Source organism: Clarias gariepinus, chromosome 20 (genome assembly GCF_024256425.1).
Source record: "Clarias gariepinus isolate MV-2021 ecotype Netherlands chromosome 20, CGAR_prim_01v2, whole genome shotgun sequence".
NCBI classification, from domain to species: domain Eukaryota; kingdom Metazoa; phylum Chordata; class Actinopteri; order Siluriformes; family Clariidae; genus Clarias; species Clarias gariepinus.
The window spans coordinates 18,016,860-18,037,823 of NC_071119.1; the positions used below are offsets into that span (position 1 = coordinate 18,016,860).

Consider the following 20,964-nt stretch of genomic DNA (forward strand, 5'->3'; position numbering starts at 1 on the left):
CTCATTGTCTATGGGACTGTGGGAGGAAACCTAAATACCCAGAGACAACCCACCAAACATTCAAACTCCATGCACACAGACTTCAAGGCGGGAAGCGAACCCAGAACCTGGTGATGCAAGGCCACAGTGTTAACCTTTGCACCACCGAGCTGTACTGTAATATACCTAATAAATATTAAAAGAGAAAATCATAGTAACATCAGCATGTATAAGAAGAAAAAAGTGCGAACACAAATGCATGATTAAAAACAATGAAAATAAATAATTTTTGTTTACATGTAAGAACTTTAAGATAGTAAAGATAGTTAAAAGACCTCAAATCCAACCAAGAACCAAAAAAAGGGTAAAAAAAACCAAAACCAAGTCTGGCAACCCACCAGGGCTTTAATGACGCCTCTATTGCGTAGAAATTGAATTACTGGTAGTTATATCGCCTCCTAGTGCACAGAAGGAAAAACTGCAGTACCACTCCATAGTAAGACGTAAGTGCTTCTAGTGTAAGAAATATTGACACATATCCTGCACATGCACATACTTGATCTGCGCTAAGCGGTTACGCGCGTCGTTGCGTTATTAAGTGCGCAAACGCGAACTGCAGCCTGAGCATCGCCGCTAGGGGCGGTATAGGGCTGAAACAACACGAGAACGCTGATCCCTTCTTCTTGGGTTTATTTTTCAGAAAGCGTTGATTATATCGCCACCTTGTGGTTCTTTCTTGTTTACACACACCCTTAGACTATGGAAAAATTGCAAACATAAAATCTCACCGGTTGACCTAAAATAGGAGCATTTTGTGTGTTTTTAAAGGATTTACATTATTTCTCAGTAAAGATTTGTTGTTTACAACATTTTGCCAAAAAGAAAAAGTCAACAGTTTTTATGTTGTTTGTTAACTAAAGTTCTCTAACAAACCTCTGAGGGCTTCACAGAACATCTGTATTTATACTGAGATTATACACATGTGGACTCTATTAACGGCAATCAGTTCTACTGGATTTTATTTAGGGGTATCAGAGTAAATGGGGCTGAATACAAATACATGCCATACTTTTTAGATTTTTCTTTGTAAAAAAAAAGTCTAAAAACCATTTATTATTTTCATTTCACTTCACAATTATGTGCCACTTTGTGTTGATGAATTACATACAATCCCAATAAAATACATTTGTGGTTGTAACATGAAAAATGTGTAAAAGTTCAAGCAGAGTGAATACTTTTGCAAGGAAACGAACATTTAAAACGTACTTATATTTGACACACATAACCCTGCATCTCATGCATCATACAAAATGCCAGTTGGGTTTATCAGTTTAACTTTGCTCATTAAAAAAAAAGAAAATTATATAAAAAAAATCTAATTTACACAAAAAACACCAGAAGCTGCATATGTATTGGTATAATATATACCAATTATAAATTAAGAAAAGTTTAAATGCATAAAGTATATAAAAAAAACCTTCTGCGTCCACATCTGCATCTTAAGGTGCATAACCTTGAATATGCTTTACACGCCTTAATTACTTTTCAGGCAAACAATAGGTGTAAAATTATTCACTGATCTATCTTATTGTCATTGTAAAGTTAATGGATAATAATGCTACTGTTTTTAAACCTGTCTAAAGGAAAACAAGAGACATGTTTGAAAAGGACTGTAGATTTTATGCCCATCAGTTATATGCTATATACATCAGTATTCTCTTTCCAAATAAAATATGTACAACACTTTCAGGGAAGACGTCTGAGTGTCAGTTACATTATTTCCAGATCTGGTACAGATTTCAATATGACTGAAAAAAGTGGAATGTGAGCCAGTCTGAATGCTGACAGAAGCAGTGTAATAAAACACACATGTCCTGATCAGACAGATGTGAACTGACGAACAGGGAGACTTTAAACATACACTGGCAGTAAAAAGTTTCTTATATACAGTGCTTTGACAATGTTTAACATTTTTTAAAATATATTAGTCACACTTAAATAATTCAGATCATCAAACAGATTTTAATATTAAACAAAAATTACCTGAGTAAATACAAAATGCAGCTTTTAAATGATGATTTCATTTATTGAGGCAGAACAGCTGTCCAAACCTCTCTTACTCTATGTGAAAAAGTACCTGCTAAATCATCAACTAACTGTGATTTTTGGAAAGCTATTTAATTTTACTTGCCACACCCAGGCCTGATTACCGCCAGATCTGTTGATTAAAGAAATCACTTAAATGGAACATGTCTGAAGTGCTAAAAAATCCCAAAAGCAACATGATCCAAATAAATTCAAGAATAGATGTGAAACAAAGTAATTGACATGTATCAGTCTGGAAAGGGTTACAAAGCCATTTCTAAGGCTTTAGGATTCCAGTGAATCACGATTTGAGCCAGAAATGGAAAAAACTTTAAACAGTGGTGAACCTCCCCATTAATAGGCGGTCTAACAAAATTACTCCAAAAGCACAACAATGACTCATCCAGGACTCGTCTTCAAAAGAATCCAGAAGGTAGGTTTAGATAGCGTTTATCGTTTCATCGAATAACCACTGCATTTTGTAATTACTCAGCCTATTATTGTGTAATATTAAAATTTGTTTCATGACCCCAACCATTAAAGCATTTAAGACAGAAAAAAAAATCTTTTAGGCAGGGGGAAAATACTTTTTTACAGCACTGTATTAATGGATGGGGGTGAAAAAACAGACAGCATTAGTCGCAATTTGCAGGACTTGTAGTGTTCGAAATCCTTCCACTGTCAGTCTCTACTGTTTCTACCCCTTCGATCAGTTCGTCCTTTTTCGGTCATGTGACACACCGAAAGAAGATTCACGCGTAACTGAAGTTTCGTAGCTGGTGCGTCAGGACTATAGCTTCACTGCTAGCTCTCTCTCACTTCACTTATACAGGCTGAGTTCAGGACAGTGATAAAGACACATGTAGGCATCGCAGAGTAATCGTCTCACTGGCTCTTTCAGGAAGGTGGAGTCCAAGCGGCTAAGCTCGACCTCCGACAGGCTCAGGTAGCGTCCCACCTCGGGACACGCCCTCACCTGTGGCACGTTGAATCCGTTTTCGCCTCCTGTGAAAAGCAACGGGAAAAACGAAACAAACAGATCAGCTGTACAGTCTTTAAAGTGTCTTTTGTGAACTAGGAACTAGTTTTAAATGTATTTTACAACAACGCTTCTGTATTCCCAGCTCTAACTGGTCAGAAGGTGTTGATTAGTTTTCCATAACAGCAGGTCTGATTTTAGTGGTTGTTTATTTCACAGAGACTCCACATAATCTAAGGCTTAACTATGCTTTATGAAGCGATCTGGACATGAACACATTCATAAATGTTCACACAAGAGATTTAATATACATAAAAAACCTGTAAGAAAAGATTATACTCTACTACTAAGTTTACACATAAATATAACCTGTATAGATTTTTGCAGTCTTATATATATTCGAAATACTGTTGAGTTTAAGTCGATTATTAGATTTTTATCATATTTACAGTACCTCTATCAAGAACACATCCTCATGCTAATTCACTATGATGTTGACAAAGAACACCACTGACAGCATTTTGCAAAATCCAGTAGATTTACATATATTATTGGCACTCATTGTGGTATGAGAGGCGTTTAAATCAAAGCGGGACTTTGGTATAATGAACGAGTAAAACCGATGGACATTTACAGAAAACTTCGAGCTCAGTACGGCGCCGAGTTGCAGTAAATCATTTGAATTGTGGCTCAGAACCCGCTGCAGTTGTTCCTGTAAACATTAAGCGAGTGAAACTCCTGATCCTTGAAAATCGACGGATAACTTGGGGTCAGTTTGTGGAAGAGACGCATCTGTCTGGAGGAACCGTACACACAATCATTCACGAACACAACTTGCATGTTACAGGAGTTTTTTTTTCTCTTCCGTACAGCCCTGACCTCGTTTTAAGCCATTTCCACGTTTGCACAATAAATGTGTTCCTGAGAGCCCAGCGTCTTAGACGTGAAGCACACAGTCCAAACAACAAAGGAGTTTTTACTCTTATAACTGTGTTCTGTTATTCTGCGCGTTTGACTTGAACACCCCTTGTCTAAACAAAGGATGGGCCAATAAGCTGTGAACAAATGCTGAGTATATAAATTGAAGGGCAATTCCATATAAGGGTCAGTCTCACGTTGAAGGAAAAAAAGGAGATGTAATTTATAGGGTTCCCACTGAATCATGCTTGTACACTAAAAATACCACATCTGCTGATACGGAATAAACTTTTACTGACACAGTGAGCGTGAACCCTTGTAAAATAAACAGTAAAGTCCAACACTGAGCATCAAAAACCACAACGAATGAGAAAAACTTGTCAGCAACAATTTCTGATTTTATAATGTCTTAATTATTATTTTTTTTATAATTACTATTTTGAATGTTTCATGATATATTTTATTATTAAAAGTGTACTTTATATAGTTTGTAGCAGACACATCTCGTCCACAACACCAGCTTATCTAAAAAAAATTAACACCAGAAATGACAAATATTTTAAAATCTACACATTTTGTGATTGTTGAAATCAATAGGTACAAGTGTGAACGTTTCTGCAGTTGTCATCTTTAGATGTCACATCCACAACGCTAATAAAAGCTGAATAGTTTTCAGGATGTAAATGACGATGTAGATTTTAGGGATTTGTTTGTATATTTGGGTCCAAATGTCATGTCAAGAACGCTGGAACTGCCCTGAATATTTTTGTACCATGAGAGTGAGTTAAAATTATTTTCACTTCTGTTTTTCAGGCTTCACCTTTAACAAATATTTGGGGTATTTAAAAAAAAGAAGAAGAAGAAAAAAAAAATCCACTTCTGTTTTTCAGGCTTTAACCCGATCGATCGTTTCTGGCTCACAGCTGTCTGTGCATTCGAACTCTTCTGGAGTTTTGTACGTTTCACAATAAGCAAATCAACTGTCAGGAAAAGCGTAGTAATTTGCGTGCCTGGCTTTTATCAAAATGCACACACAAGTACGTAGAAGAAAATAAATGCTTCCAAAACTAAAAACTGTAAATCCAGTTGATTTTTTTTAGCTTTAGTTAGATTTGTGATTCAGTATTAAATATTTACACACAAAAGATAAAAAAAAAAAAATAAACAACGAAAAGCATGTACCTGTTAATAAGATAAAGTTTCTGTAAGAGATATTTATATAATGTTTATGAGAAAGAGATCCTGGTGACAGCGCTTGTAATGATCACAAAGTTTTTCCAGTGAGAAAAAATAAACTTTTTTATGCTGAGGTAAAAGTAAAAGTCGATCGATCAGAAGAACTTTATACTGATTTTCAGTGGAAATGTGAGAAGTAACCCCTAACTATGCCTTTAAAACAGACAAAACATTCTTTACTTTATCACTGGTGTACCTTCTTACCCTCTCTATCAGCCATGCTGTCGAAGAAGAGCCAGTCGGTGAGCTGGGGTCCGTGCTTGACGAAGCTCACGTAGTGACTGGTCTCGATACATGTCACGGCAAAGAGCGTCAACTGCTGGCGAGCTCCATGAACCGGACCCTCCCACGTACCCTTCGGCATTCTGACCTTGACTGGTTTGTGCGTCTGGCGCTTCTTGTGAGCATGAACCTGACACGGAGAAATGCATTTAACACGTTTGCTGGCTTCAAGGACAGGTAGGAAATGTGATGTAAGGAAGTGTGAATTTTAAAGCATATATGCCGCATTGTACTTGTGCATTGCAGGTGTTGCAGTACTGTTTTAACTGGCCAGGTGTGATGTCCAGATCCTCATAACACTGAGAACACTCCCACTCTGCCACCGACTGACAGATACTACACTGTCGAAGTGCTAGAGCCAAGAGGAGACGATTTGGTTAAAACGTATTCATACAACACTAGAGTATGACACAGTAATGTATTATACACGATATATAACAAAATAAAAGGATAGAGCGATAATATATAGTAATATAACACAAAATAATGAGTTTTAATATAACGTTAGATCACATATAACACATTCTCACTCTCGTCCAGAAGGTCGGTGATGTCGAGTGTGAGGGACGGCAGAATGGCATCAAACATCTTGAACTCTTTACCAAAGCGTGGCATGAGCAGGGGAAGACACGATGGAGCCTGATTATCAAAACAGAGACATATACATAATTCAGAACATGCTCTGAGAACAGATTTAGAATAGGGGGACATTTTTACAAGCAGTGTTCAAGTCAAACCGGAAATTTTTGATGATGCAGAATGACATGACATAGTTATCAGAGTAAGATTTCTCTCTATATAATCCTAATGCACTTATCCCAGTGTTTAATTAGTGCTTGGATACCATCAAGGTAGGAAGTTTTCAAAGATCATCATAAACAGACCGCCTCTTAATGTCTAAAACGCTGGACCGGTTTGACTTGAACGGCCCTCGTGGAATTATACAATGCATCACGATATTTAAACTAAGATATTAATAAACAGAATAACTATAAAACTTAAAGAATATAAAGAAATGGAATTAAAAAATGATATACAGTACTGGGCAAAAGTCTTCGGCACCATATTATATGCTGTACCAACTTTGTTATATATGTTTATCATGTCTGCATAATTATGTACAAAATATTTCAGTATTTCCATATCTAAATTAAAAATTAATAAATAAATAACATTACATAAGAATATTTAATATATATATATATATATATATATATATATATATATATATATATATATATATATATAATATAAAAAATATATGGTACAATACAGACCAGTTTTCAGATGAAAACAAAAAAAACTAATGTGCGCTCCTGGGATTTGCAGAAAAATATGGCGCGAGTGTGACAAAGTTTCAGAAGAACTCATATTCTCCAGCTCAGTAAAACCTAACAGCTGTTTTACTTATAGTACTGTGCAAAAGTATTGGGCACATACAAAAATATGGCATAAGCAAAAGATGCTTTTAAAAATAATTCTGCATAAAAGAAACTTCTATAAAAAGCAATAAAGATTAATATAATAAACAGTCAATATTTGGAGTGAAAACTCATTGCTTAAAATCAGGAGTTTTAGACTCAGATTTGTGTAGTTTTATAACAAAACAGCTTGCATGCATATATTTTCCTGTAATAGTTTTTAATTAGTTAATTTTTAAGTTATATATGGAAATACTGAATGATGTTGTACATAATTATGCAGACATGAAATAAACACACATATATATATATATATATATATATATATATATATATATATATATATAACAAAATTGGTACAGCATATAAAATAGTGCCTAAGACTTTTGCACAGTACTGTATATATATACTGAAATATAAGTTATGTCGCCAAAAACAATATTTAACTACTTCTGATATTGACGTTGCTTAATTTCATAAAGGTCCAGATGATACTCGTTACACATTAAAACTTGTAATGTTTTACGTTACAAAATCAATATAAAATTTTCAACCCTGGTTACGAAAAGGCATTTAACATGGACTATAATAAGTAAATAAATCCAAGGTATTATATAATTACGTAACCAAAGATATTAGTAAATATTAATTAAGCTCAGTATATTATGTAGTTATTCATCTGAAAACATATTAAACAGTAACTGATAGTTATATGCTTGTACTAACTAGAGAACAAGTAAAATGAAAGAAGTTGTTGCTCTCTTTAAGAGAAAACAGCGGACCATCCGGTCCACATTTTTAACTTGGCACAGATTTCCTTCCTCATGCAACCCACTCATTCTAATCCAGTTTTAGGACCAGTCAGATCTAAGAAGCCTAGGGAGTTCACAGGGTTGTTAACGGGGTTTTATTAAAACTGCAGTAATGTGAGCTAGCCTTGATCCTTCTTTCTTGGTAGGTGTCGTGTGCTAGATGGTGGGAATTTGCAAATAACCCTAATAAACGAGTTTTTATTAGGGTTATTTGCTAATTAATATATAGAAATTACAACAGCTGTTGCTGATCTTGCTGTCGGTCCACCTCCTTTTTGAAAGGTCTTTATAAAAAAACTTCCTCCAAAGCCACTTTATTTAGTCAGTTAAATTTGTCAGATATCTAAAAATTTTTGTCTGTAGTAATGTGCAGTTTTTGAGCAAAACAAAGAAAAACAAAGATTTACATTGCTCTTTTGATGTCAAAGGTGTTACCAGAATAGGAAAGATATTGCTTTGTTCATTTACAGTCTGTGCTTTTTTTATGTAGCGTTATGTCACAGACAAAATAACAGACAAGTCTGCTTTAAGATTTGTACGAAAAATGAAAGGCTGTGAGATAAATCAATGTGAGATAGTGTTGCCTTTTACCTCTGTAAATTTAAGTCCAGAATGCATGAAGGACGATTCCAGCAGTGTCTGGACACTGGCAACCCTCATGAGTCCGACTGACTGTGAGGACAGAGGGATTGGGGAGAAAGAGGGAGAGAAAGAGGGTGAGAGCGGAGAACGGATAGGCGAGGACGGACAGGGGAGCGTGGGAGGGAAAAGCTGATAAATGTGGCATTCCTGCGGCTCCTGGCTTGAAGATCTGACGTGGAAAATGAAGCAATAAGATGATAATGATAATGATGATGATGATGATCAAACGAAGAGAGTAAAATCTTACAACCATGAGATGAAGGGTAAAAGAGATGAAGTGCTTTTACCTAATCTTAAGAAGTGGTTCCACCCGGAGGAGCTGGAAAAGCTTGTTGAGGAATTCTTCAGGATCTGAAACACACAAACACACAGATGCACAAAGAATCCTGTCAGACTTGTCATGGGAAATAAAGACTGTGGCTACGTTTTCTTTCTTTGTGCTTTCTGTGTGTAGGTTAACTCTACCTTTCTCTTCATTCGTAAAGCCTGTGTCTGTGGTCTCAGCTTCCAGAAGCTTCCGCAACGCCATAGTCTTACTGGCACACACGTATCCAAACCTGAGTGTGTACACAACATTATTATAAGAGCTAAAGCACTTAACAGAAACAAGTACTCATCAGATGTCATATGTAATAAAGCTGATGGAAGCGAACACAGTTTTTACTCTTTTAAGGTAATAATTCCGATGAAGTTTCTAGAACAGTTAAATATCCGGACATCTGCTTTCACAAAAAGACCATCACACTATGATTCACATCTGCCATCATTCTTAATATTAAAGTCAACACTATGATAATGACAACATAGATTGAGAGCAGGCATGTTTTAACAACTTGGAAGTGAAGTTAAGGCTTTGGAGGAGAAGGTTAACAAAATAACAAAACCAAAAACAAAACAACAAAACCAAAAACAAAATAACAAAACCAAATACAATATAACATATCACAAAACACAATGACATATCCTGAAAACAAAAAAACTAATGAGAAAACACAACAACAATTCACTCTAACCGGAATGGGTAGGTATAGTTTGCAAATTAAATTCTTATCGCTGACATCTGTCACTCAAGACGTACAAGCAGTACTATCAAGTGAAGTCAGAATAATTTTTAACGCACATTTAACACAACTTAGTTGACCAAAGTGCTGTATAACCCTAAAACACCCAAAATATCCATCTAAATGTCCGTGTGGCTGCAGTACTTCCTGTATATTTTGAGTGACAGATGTCTTGTCCAATTAGCGGTAAGAATCAACAAGCCAAAAAAGGTAGATGTGGTTTGCGAATTACATCCTTACCGCTGATTGGTCAGGACATCTGCTACTAAAGATCAGCAACAAAAGTTTTATTCGCAAACCACACATGGGCATGTTGATTCTTACCGCTGATTGGACAATTGAGTGAGAGATGTCTCATCCAATCAGTGGTAAGAATTTCATTTGCAATATACCTACCTACCTATATTCTATACCTACCTTTTCCGGTTTTACTGAATTGTGTTTTCTCATTTGGTATTTTGCATCTGAATATGACGTTGTGTTTTCTGATTTGTTATATTGTTTTCAGTTTTGTTGTTTTATTTTTGGTGTTGTTATTTAGTTTTTGAATTTATTATTTGGTTTTTGAATTTGTTATTTTGTTTTCGAATTTGTTACTTTGTTTTTATTTCGTTATTTTGTTTTTTTAATTTGTTATTGTTTTCGGTTTTGTTATTTTTTTTGCACTTCTTGGCCACCGTAGAAAAGTGTTCCTTCTATTGTTTAAGCTAGAATTCGTACCCATCTGCTGCTGGGAGCCAAAAGGGTTAAATTGACGGTACTCTCTGAGTTTGAGGTATGAGATATGAGGTTTCTCATCCCTGTTAATGATTATGACATGGGGTATCTGCAAGCTCATTTATGCAGAAATGGCAGAAAGCACTCTCCAATGAGTGTTTTACTTAGTGTATTATAATACTATATATAATATCTGGATTTCAAGACTAGAATATATGCAAACTTTATCACCTTGGCAACACAGATCTGTCTACATGGGTTTTTTATATAATGTAAAGCTAAACCAATTTAATTCATTGTATTTTTGATTGTTGCTGATTGCTGACATTTTTAATGACCCTTGCTTCTATGACCTTATTTTGGCTCACAGAGATTATACGTGTATTAATTTTCCTTAGATATAATATTCCTAATCTTATTTATTAAATTACAGAAAATCTATTCCCTTGCAGTGTGAACTTAGCCCAAAGTAAATCTCTTTTTTAAAATTATTATTATCACGCATTCATGCAAACCTGCGCAAAGGATTGACAATTTCACAGCGCAGTAGCTCCTGAGCATCTTTGCTTCGGTGGCCATCTTCGTTGCAGGGCCAAAACAAAACCCAGTCGACTGAACTGCAGCATGAGAACAGACTGAGGGAAGCAAAGTGAGAGAAATTATTCACCTACAATCTATACAAAAGTCACTCAATAAATAGCATAATGCATCACAAACACAAGAAAGTGTTAAATGTAGTCGTAGCTCAGATATAAATATATAAAGAATTATTTTTAATCAGCGGATCTTAATAGCTTGTTATAAAAATTATAAAATAATAATAATAATAAAAAAAGGCAGGCCTGTACAGTACAAATATAATATGCCATTTACCTGAGCTCGGTTTTTAAAAACCATAACCCAGTTTAAATCGGAAGAACATTTCTTAGCATCACCTTCTAAACATAATTTTTGTGTAACTGCTGCACCAACATGAGGCTGAAATGAACTGCTTAAAAAAAACAACCCTACACCAGACTTTGTTTAGTTTAGAGGGGACCCCCACCTGAAGAGTGATGCATCCAGGTAGCAGGAGTTGAGATGGCCCTGAATGCCTTTCTTAAAGCCTTCATACAAATGCCGAGCCTCTTGACCCAACAGTGGTGGTGTATTCTCCTCTACACGCTTACTGCCCCATTCTGCAAAGGCTGAAATACATATATGAGCACAAAAAGTAAAAAAAAAATTGTGGGACTGTATTGAAAAAAAAAAATCGTATTTAGTTTGTTAAAAAAACTTTTGTATACATGTCTACAATCTAGCCAGAATCTGTTGTTGTCCCTGATCCCGTGTGCACAAGACCTATTTTACTTTTTTATATATAGTGCTTTCTCAGTTTTGTTATTTTGCTTTTTTAATTTGTTATTGTTTTTAATGTTAATTTGGTATTCAACATTATTAAATATCAAACCTGCAATTTCTATCTCAGTTATTATAATAAACACCTATATGCAGACCTGCCTACTTAAACGATTCTTGCATACAGTGTACAATGATTTGTTTTGACTCTGAGTAGTGCAAGTTTCTAAGACTGAAAAAACAAACAAACTATTTTTCACATTTACTTGCAATGCCATTAGATTGCTACAGTATATGGTAGCACCTTTTGACAATGCACACCTCATTAGAAGATACTGGGCTTCCAAACATTGCAGAAGGTAAAGGTTTGCATGGTATGTACTGATGAATACAAAGTGTGTTGTGAGAGGGCATGTGTCAAATGCTATGAATGTAAATGTAAATGATTTATGAGTCAAACCGAAAGGATTATGTATTTTTTTTCTCAAGACCTTTTTTTTTATAGTAGTAGCTTTGTTTTAATTTAGTAAAATCAATCTTTGTGATTGTACACACGTCTAAAGTTACTGCACAGAAACTCTACACACTCATAGTCCATTGCAGACATTTTTTTGTAGTAGACTAAAAGTAGGCGGGCCTGAGTACAGTCAAATGTTTCTGGCCACCTGACCACAACACATACAGTAAGTGAAAGCTTCTTCATACTGGTGGCACAAAGTCGGAAGCACTAGAGCCGCTCTGGGTTAAAACATCCCAAGAAGATTGGTAGTTATTACAAAAGCAAGGCAGGGACTAAATCTGGAATGCTGAGTTCAAAGAAAAAAAAAATAAATCACATCCTGTATGTTTGTGATAGCCAGGTGTCCACAAACTTTTGGCAAAATGTTTAAAACTCACCGATTGAATTGCAGCGCTCCACCTGATCGATCTGTGCTTCAGGGATAGGAAATCTGGAGTCTCGCTTACAGTTACGCAGTTTGATAAACAGACCCTTGTTAGCGGGGCAACGGAAATGACGCTCGCCGAGGTAACTTCCGTCAGTGGCAGCAGTCAACTCCTGGTCCTGGGAAAAAAAATAAATAATAATTTTTGATTAATTTTCTCCTATGGGAGAAATCCATAGTAATGATGACTGCAAACAAGCATTGTTCCTGAATCTTTTAAAAGGCATTTTATGTAAAAGTGCTAAAAAAAGAACAGTACCAGTTCGATGTCATTTTATAAACAAACCTATTTATTCATTTATGTATTGTAAAAATGCCTTCCAATATCATGACGATATTTATGCCATTTTGCCCACACACAGTATCATGCTTCAAATACACAATCCAAAGTTGTACCAGTTCGATGCCAGCCACTGGTTCTGAAATACTGCTGATGAATCCAATCCACCGAATGACTCCATAAAGAGGTGGGTCATTAACCTCGACCATGGAGCCGACCTCTAACCACGCTCTAGCCTCTGGTTTCTCTGGAATCAGTGGAGAGGGTGGATCGTGAAATCCATTTGAAGTGTGTAACTGGTCAGTGGTTGGTGAAAGGGGCTGGGCTTGTGGCTTATTAGGTGGAACGGGAGGTGGTCTAAGGGCGGATTTGACGATCGGGACAGGAGGAGGTTTTAAAATGACTTTTGTAACTGTTGAAGAAGTCGGAGGTTGTAAAGCAGATTTAGCCATGGCGAGCATGGAAGGCTCTATCAGCGGTCTAGGGCCGTGGCTGGGGTTTGTGGGTATTGTAGTCTGTGTAAGGTGTTTGCTGTGAGTGGGAGAGGAAGGCTGAAGGGCATTTTTGGAGGAAGGAAGCGGAGGGATTTCAGGAGATGGACGCTCTGTTCTTGTTTCTATAAAAGAAAAACATTTCCGTTATGAATTTCTATCATTACAAGCTTTGAAAAATGGATGAATGCACGTTGAAGCATTGTGTTTGAACTCAGTATTACCTGCAGCTACTTTGGAGATGGGAATAAGATGGCCGAATTCAGGAGAAGGAATAGAGCACAGCTTGTAGCTTTTATAGTAACCATTCCAGGTTCCTACTGGATTGTCCTAAACAGAAACACACACACACACACACACACACACACACACACACACACAAAAAAAAGCAATACTTAGAACAGCAAAAGCACTAGCTGGTATGAACTGATAATACCATTTTTTTTTCTTTTTGGTGGTTAAGTTTTCAGTGCTGCATAACAGTCAGTACTGTATGTTTTTTCCCCCTACAGGAAACTCTTCATGACCGAGCACTTTTGGATTTCTCTGTAATTTGACTCGCTGTGGCTTTTGTCTCATTAACGTCCGGTGGTTTAAGAAAAAAAGCAAACAAAACACTTTGTTCTGTTCTAGAAAAGGCTTAGAAAAAGATCACTTTGTGTTACAAGCTATTAAATCATGGAGGGGTTACACTGGATTTATTTTTATTTTTTTGCCTTTATTTTTGCTAAATAAATAATGGCACAGTAAACAAAAAATTAAAGTCTGATTTTGTATTTGCCCAATACTGAGACCCACTATAATCAGATGATGATGATGTTTTTAGACACCTAAATAACCAAAAGTTGAAGGTTGTAAAGCAGATAACTCTTAATATATTTTATACATGACTGGATAAAATATATTTTATACATGGGTGTTTTTCCCAGATGTTTTTTTTTTTTTTTTTTTTTTTTTTACTTTGGGGGAAAAATGACAGACTTGATATTAAAATCTATTGTGTTTACTGAAGTTATTAGTTTGTTTACATAAGCTGGCAACAATAAAGCAATATTGTCATTATAGATAAAAACAAAGAACTTTGTTTGGGTGTGCTTTCTTTTCCAGATTAGTGTAGGAATCGATTAAATACATTATTGTCATCATACCAATATAATTTTCATATTAACATTATTAGAATAAAGCATACACCTATTTAGAAATGATACTCAGCTTTCACACACCAGCAAAACTCCCACAAACAGTCCAGACGACTGACGCCCAGGAAGGTACCCGCAGTACTGCACAGTGCCCCATTGAGGCACCTTGTCCAGGGTGAAGTAAACCCTCTGTCCCACTTGGAGCGGAGATGAGCAGGTATTTGCTGGCACCGATTCCGCCGTACGTGCTAAGACGTTAACTGCATTTGGATTGTGACTAGAACTCTGGTTGTTCTGGTTTGGTCTGTTTATTTCAGTTTGTTGAGGATCATTATCCCCTAAATTGCTGCCTCGAGTGGATCGATGTGGTGTGATATCGCTGACTGAGAGAAAAAGGGCGCACTGTTCTGGGCATGTGAAAAGCTGGTGGCCTTTGTAGCTTCCGTTACTGCTGCCCCTGCCTGCTGCTGATCCCTGGTAGAGGGAGAAAGAAAAAAACGAGAGAAATTTCAATCTTCAATCATTTACTCTTAGAATTGCTTTAAAAATACTACAATGTCAAGTGATGGAACAAGTTCAACTAACTATGTCAAAAAAAAAAAAAACTAAACTCATCCGCCATCTGCTGGAAAAGTTAAGACATTTACTTTTAGTTGGACCCCAAAATATACTGCGCCGCTTCCTCGCATCAATGGTCCGCGGTAACGGAGCTCAGCATCAGCCAGGTCTCCTGACTGGCCACATCGCACAACGACAGGTGACCCCAGGGGCAAAGTGGACAATTTGGCAAGCCGGTGAGGTTTGGAGAGCAGTTTAAAGCGCAACTCAAGGTCAGTGATGGGCTCCAGCAAACCAGCCTGATCGGCAGTTATTTCACTTAATAAGTTCTTATCGAGCTTCACCATAGAGCCGTTGTCTATAACCTGTAAAGATTCGGGAAACAGAGAAAAAAAATTTTTTGTTCAGTAATGCGTTTAGGTTCTGTGAAAGTTAAAAGGTAGTATTTAGCATCCCCTTACCTTTACCCATAAAAAATCCCCCCTTCCGGCACGTTCTCCTCCTCCTCCCTCCTGCTCCTGGCACAGATTCCCCCTCTGCAGCCGGATGGTACCATCCAAGTGGTCTTGAACTTTGTGGTCGGACATCAGTATGAACATTTTGAGGGTGCGTCGCCTTCTGTTATGTTGCGTGACAGCAGACATGATCTAAACGTCTTACTCACTGAAAAGAAGTACAGAAATGTTAGAACAGATTTACACCACTGCCTCCAATGCTCTGCATTGTACTTGGTAATGTAAGGCTTGGTTGCAGCTGCTCTTGAGCTAGTCTGAAGGTCACGTGAAGTTTGGAGATCTGTAGCTATTGACTCTGCAGAAAGTTTGCACTTCTGTGCACTATGCGTTTTAGCATCAGCTGAGCCCGCTCTGTAATTTTATGTGGGCTACCACTTTGTGGCTGAGTTGTGGTTATTCCCAATCGTTCAACTTTGTTACAATACCACCAAATGTTGACTGTGTAATATCTAGTAGCGATGAAATTTCATGACTGGACTTGTTGCACAAGTGGCATCCTATTACAGTAGGATGAGAGTGGCCCATTCTCTCACAAATGTTTGTAGGAGCGGTCTGCATGACTAGGTGCTTGATTTTATACACCCACAACCAAAGAAGTGACCGGAACACCATGAATTCAATAATTTGGATGAGTGAGTGAATACTTTTGTCAGTCTAGTGTGTATAGGTGGTATCGAAAAGTTTCATGCTAACAGATGGCAGCCCAAGGCTGCACACAGGGGGCACTTTAAAAACTTTTGTGCCAAAAGTCATGTCTGCTATTTCATCATGCACAGCAGGTTAAAACAAAGAATAAATGTGAAAATTTTGTGGACTTTGCCCTCATCTTTCCTCGAAGATGAAGAATAAGTTCAAAGGTCACTTGACACTATTGCTGCATGAATCGCAGAAGGATCCAGAAGTGTTGAACGCTGTATTGCTATTCATTGGGACTATTTTGAACATAATAGTGTGTAAACGTAGATAAATTGAGTACTTTCTTGAAAACACTGTAAAAACTTTTTAATACCACCTATTAAATATACACACACACAAAAAACACATACAGAGTGATCAGTCATAACATTACAAGCACCCGCCTAATATTGAGTAGGTCTATCTTTGGCTACCAAAACAGGTATGACCTTTCTATTGGAGCCAGCATTAATATTTTCCTCAATTTATCACAGCCATGGGATACATTAGGCAGCAAGCGAAACCTTTTTTCTGAAGATGTGTTGGAAGCAACAAAAAAAAAAGTAAGGATTTGTTTGATTTCGACAAGGGCCAAATTGTGACGTCTAGAGGACTAGATCAGAGCGAGTCCAAATCTGCAGCTCTTGTGGGATAGTCTTGGTCTGCAGTGGTCAGGACAGACCAAAAGTGGTGCAAAGAAGGAAAACCAGTGACAGGGTCATGGGCGGCCGAGGCTCACTTATGCACATGGGGAGCGAAGGCTGGCCCGTGTAGTTCGATCTAATAGAAGCACTAATGTAGATTGGATTAAAAGAAAGGTTAATGCTGTCACTGTTATGGTGTAAAAAAGGGGACAGAGTCAATATTAGGCAAATGGTCATAATGTTTATATATACAGAATATATATATATATATATATATATATATATATATATATATATGTACAACTATTTATTAAAATAATTAAAATTAATGGATATGGCCATTAATTCATAGAGGGACTCATATAGACTGTTGCTTACTGAACATTAATACAATGCCTTTGATTTTTCAATACGCACGAGCGCAGCTTGATGCTGTCTCGCGCTTCATTTAGCAGCCCTGCTAACTTTTAATGTTTTAGGACAGATAAAACGTAACCTAAAGTCCGTATCACAGTAACAACAGAGGTAGTGAAACTACGAGCCATTACATTCATTACCTTAACAGTTTACAGAGTAACTTACCGATATCGACATCACCGCGAGTCAAACTTTGTTACTTCAAGGCAAAAGGGGAAAAAAAATAAAAACGAAAACAGGAAACGAAATGATTGACAGCAGAGAGCAACCAATCAGCAGCGAGATAAGTTTTGCCAGCCAATCAGGAAAAAGATGGGGCAGGGCGAGAGAAGTGGGCTTGGGGGAAATTCCGCTGTTGCGTTATTGTGAGGGAAGTATAATTAAATACATCCGCTAAATAAAAGTGATGCTCATGTTAAAAACAAAGAAAGCAAGCAAGAAAAAAACCCTGACCTATTTGTGTGTAATGATTATAATTTGTAATAGTTTAGTTCATTATTAATTATTATTGGTTTAATACATGGGCGTACAGGTGAATTAATAGGTTTTAATGTTATTATGCCAGGAATAGTTGAAAATGAAATTCTTCTTCACAAAGAAAAGGACTAATTTCAATAAATCAAGAAGACTAAGTAAATCAAAGCACTTGTACTGTAGTTATATAACATGTAAACACTGATTTTCTGTAATTGTAACTGGTATGATATAGCTATATTTCATTATGAAAACCTGTTGTTGTTGTTGTTGTTGGACTGCTCCCATAGAGGGGTCATCACAGCCACAGTGTAGTGTTAACTGTGAGACAAACAAACAAACAAAAAATTAAGTTTGTGTTCATTTAGATATTCATCTTCAGTAAGGCGTTTTTCCTGGCCTGGGCTCAATCACTGGAAAAACGAGTCCTGGATGGTACTTTAGCTCAAACAAGGCGTCATGCGTCATGGATACACACACACACACACACACACACACACCAGATGATTACCAGAAACTTTCAGGGAATTAAGGAGCAGGGAGATAGTGGGTGTGTTATGCCATGATCATGATGATTAATTTGATTAATGTTTATGGTAATAGCATAACAATGCATAATAACTCCCGTCAAACTATCATAGATTGGGACCATCGCCCAGGGTGTCGATACAGATTCTGAGCACACTGAACACCTAATATACAACACAAATTTCGAAAAAGAATTGGGATGTTTTTTAAAATTTGAATAAAATAAAAAAAAACTAAAAGACTTTGAAATCACATGAGCCAATATTTTATTCACAATAGATAACAAATGTTAAAATCTTAAACTTTTATCCACTAAATAAGCTCACATGGTAAACCCGAATAAGGTAATCAGTTACATCAAATTTTTTGAGTAATGATGTTTTCAATTTTAAGTAAACAGAACTATCAGTTCTAAAAAAATTTTTTTAATCATTTATATTAATCATTCTTTATTTGCATTAATGAGTAGCCTAGCTCATACTATTTAATATTAATTATGATTTTTTTTTTAGTTGTTGCAAATCAAATAAATTGATGTTGGTTTTTCAACAAAGGGGGCAACAAAAAGATTTTTTTTTAAATTTTTTAAAAAGATTCAGGTGAGAACATCTAGCATCATGTCTGTGACATGATTAGCTGTAATAGGGAGTCTCTCTGTCTTAGAGAGGCAGAGTCTCTCTGAAGTAAAAATGGGTAGAGGATCTCCAATTTGTGAAAGAGTGTAAAAAAGATTGTGGAAAACTTTAAAAACAAATCATGGATGCTTTGTTATCTGGACCAAAGAGGAGAAAGACATTTCAGTGCATATGGTATGGGTAACTTGCATGTTTTAAAATGCACTATGAATGCTGAAAGATATATAAAGATTAGACAATGTCTATTTCAGGGAAGGCTTGTGTATTTCAGCAGGACAGTGCAAAACCACTATTCCAACACAATCTATTACAATCTATTGACATTTTTCACCAATAGAGAATATTTGGCACATTGTTAAATGAAAAATATGTCAAAGATGACCATAAAGTCTTCGTCAGCTGGAAACCTATATCAGGAAAGAATATGACCAAATACAAACACCAACATATACCAATAACACCATAACCTCAATGTCCAGATGTCTCAAAATTGTTTTGAAAAGAAGAGGAGATGCTACACCATGGGAAAGGCCCCATTCCAACTTTTTTGAGATCAATAGCATCACATTTTAAATGAGCTCATTTAGTGAATTAAAGTGTCAAAGTTATTCTGTTTTAACAATAAAATATTGGATTTGAAAGTCTTTAGTTTTCATTTCATTCAAATAAATAAAAAAAAAAGTTCCAACATTTCTGGAATTCAGGGAGTACTGAAGGAGTACTTCACTCAGGGGTCATTGGAATCATCCTTCTTTACTCCTAAATACCACTGATTGCGTTGGGTCTCCTGAGCCCAAAAAAATAACCGGATCAATTAATTTTGTCCCAATCTAGCCCTGCAGCTAATAGATGGGTAGAAGTGAAGGAGAGAATCCAGCAGGTGACACCACCACCACTGGTTCCTGGCTTTTACAACACTGGAATTTGCCTTAGGCTGCATCAGCATGTTGTTCATTATAGGCATTTCTGAAGTTGCAAAGCTCTGTCTGTGTGTCTGCCAATCACATAAGCGCCACTTAGTGCTTGCTGCCTGCCACCTTATCCCCAAATCCACTTACTTGCATTTCCTTTGCGTTTATCATAGAAATAATTTCCTACACTAAACTAAACCTCAGGAATATAAGAGCCCAGACCAATTTTTCCTTCAAGGGACATTATCGGGGGCATAACACAGACCAAATAAAGCACACGAAACACATTTTGAAATACATCACATGGCATTTTCCCCTGACGATTTTTTAGTTAAATGTGACCTTTGTCACAGACATATTGCTTTAATTTGTTTCTATATCAATTTGTGCAGTTAGAGCAGGTTACATAGAAAATATGAGATGTTATTAAATAATTAGAATTGTTAAATAAAATTAAATAAGAGACTCAGCAACAAAAACACAAGTTCTATCACATGTGCTACCCAGCCACAACACCATACTGGAAATTACATCATGGGTACACAAATTTACAGATTGTCACATGACTGCACCAGGATTTTCCATTGCTGTTGTTTAAGTCAAGGAAAAAGCTGAATAAGGAACTTTCCAGAACATTTAAAGGATTTTTGACACTTGTGTCATGGTGGGTCCAGTGCGTACAAACATGCAATGTAAAAACAGCTGTGTCGAGTCCACATTTTAACAAAGTGTAACTGGTTTGGATTTGATGTGTGTTAAAGGAATAACAAATTAATCCATTGATCCATGAATATGAACGTTGTTCAGCTAGGGACTGTGAAGGCCAGAGGATATTACCATAGTGTTTATTCCCATTTTACGACTGTGGTAGGACCTCCAGTCAACGTTCACACACACATTCACACACTATGGGCAATTCGGGATTGCCAGTGAGCCTAATTTGCATGTCTTTGGACTGTGGAAGGAAACCGGAATACATAGAGAAAAAAAAGCAAGCAAGCATGGGTGAGAACATGTGAAAAGAACAGGGGAATCAAACCTGCACCCTGAAGGTGGAAGGTGACATTGCTAATTACTATGCCACCATATGTACATATGTACGTACAGTATGTATGTACTGTATATATTTGTTTATTTTCAAAACAAAAATTTCCTCTAAGTAATCCACATCGCATGGAACTGCTTGCTCAATCTGAATTACAACCCATAGGGCTGTATATGACCATAGGACCTACAGCATATTCATTCATTTTCCATAATAAATTAAAAAAACATTGTAAGTC

At 36.5% G+C, this 20,964-nt stretch overlaps 1 protein-coding gene across 1 annotated transcript; it reads right to left on the minus strand.

Annotated features, from left to right (window-relative positions):
• Positions 1 to 1,007: 1,007 nt before the first annotated feature.
• si:cabz01101003.1 (ubiquitin carboxyl-terminal hydrolase CYLD) lies at positions 1,008 to 17,370 on the minus strand. Its single transcript, XM_053480051.1, has 16 exons — positions 17,299 to 17,370; positions 15,344 to 15,545; positions 14,972 to 15,247; positions 14,409 to 14,798; positions 13,410 to 13,515; positions 12,811 to 13,310; positions 12,368 to 12,533; positions 11,178 to 11,319; positions 10,648 to 10,767; positions 8,820 to 8,911; positions 8,642 to 8,705; positions 8,304 to 8,523; positions 6,010 to 6,118; positions 5,713 to 5,831; positions 5,402 to 5,609; positions 1,008 to 3,069 (listed from the first exon to the last, which is right to left on the minus strand). The coding sequence occupies exons 2-16, from the start codon at positions 15,524 to 15,526 to the stop codon at positions 2,885 to 2,887; spliced, it is 2,880 nt and encodes a 959-aa protein (XP_053336026.1). The 5' UTR covers positions 15,527 to 15,545; positions 17,299 to 17,370; the 3' UTR covers positions 1,008 to 2,884.
• Positions 17,371 to 20,964: the final 3,594 nt, after the last annotated feature.

What these genes read in the sequence shown, in the direction of transcription:
- si:cabz01101003.1 (XM_053480051.1), bottom strand. Translation starts at nt 15,526, where the DNA reads ATGTCTGCTGTCACGCAACATAACAGAAGGCGACGCACCCTCAAAATG. An exon ending in CATCTCCAAAGTAGCTGCAG is followed by an intron (nt 13,311 to 13,409) that starts GTAATACTGAGT and finishes TTTCTTTTATAG; the next exon opens with AAACAAGAACAGAGCGTCCA. An exon ending in GGAGCGCTGCAATTCAATCG is followed by an intron (nt 11,320 to 12,367) that starts GTGAGTTTTAAA and finishes TATGTATTTCAG; the next exon opens with CCTTTGCAGAATGGGGCAGT.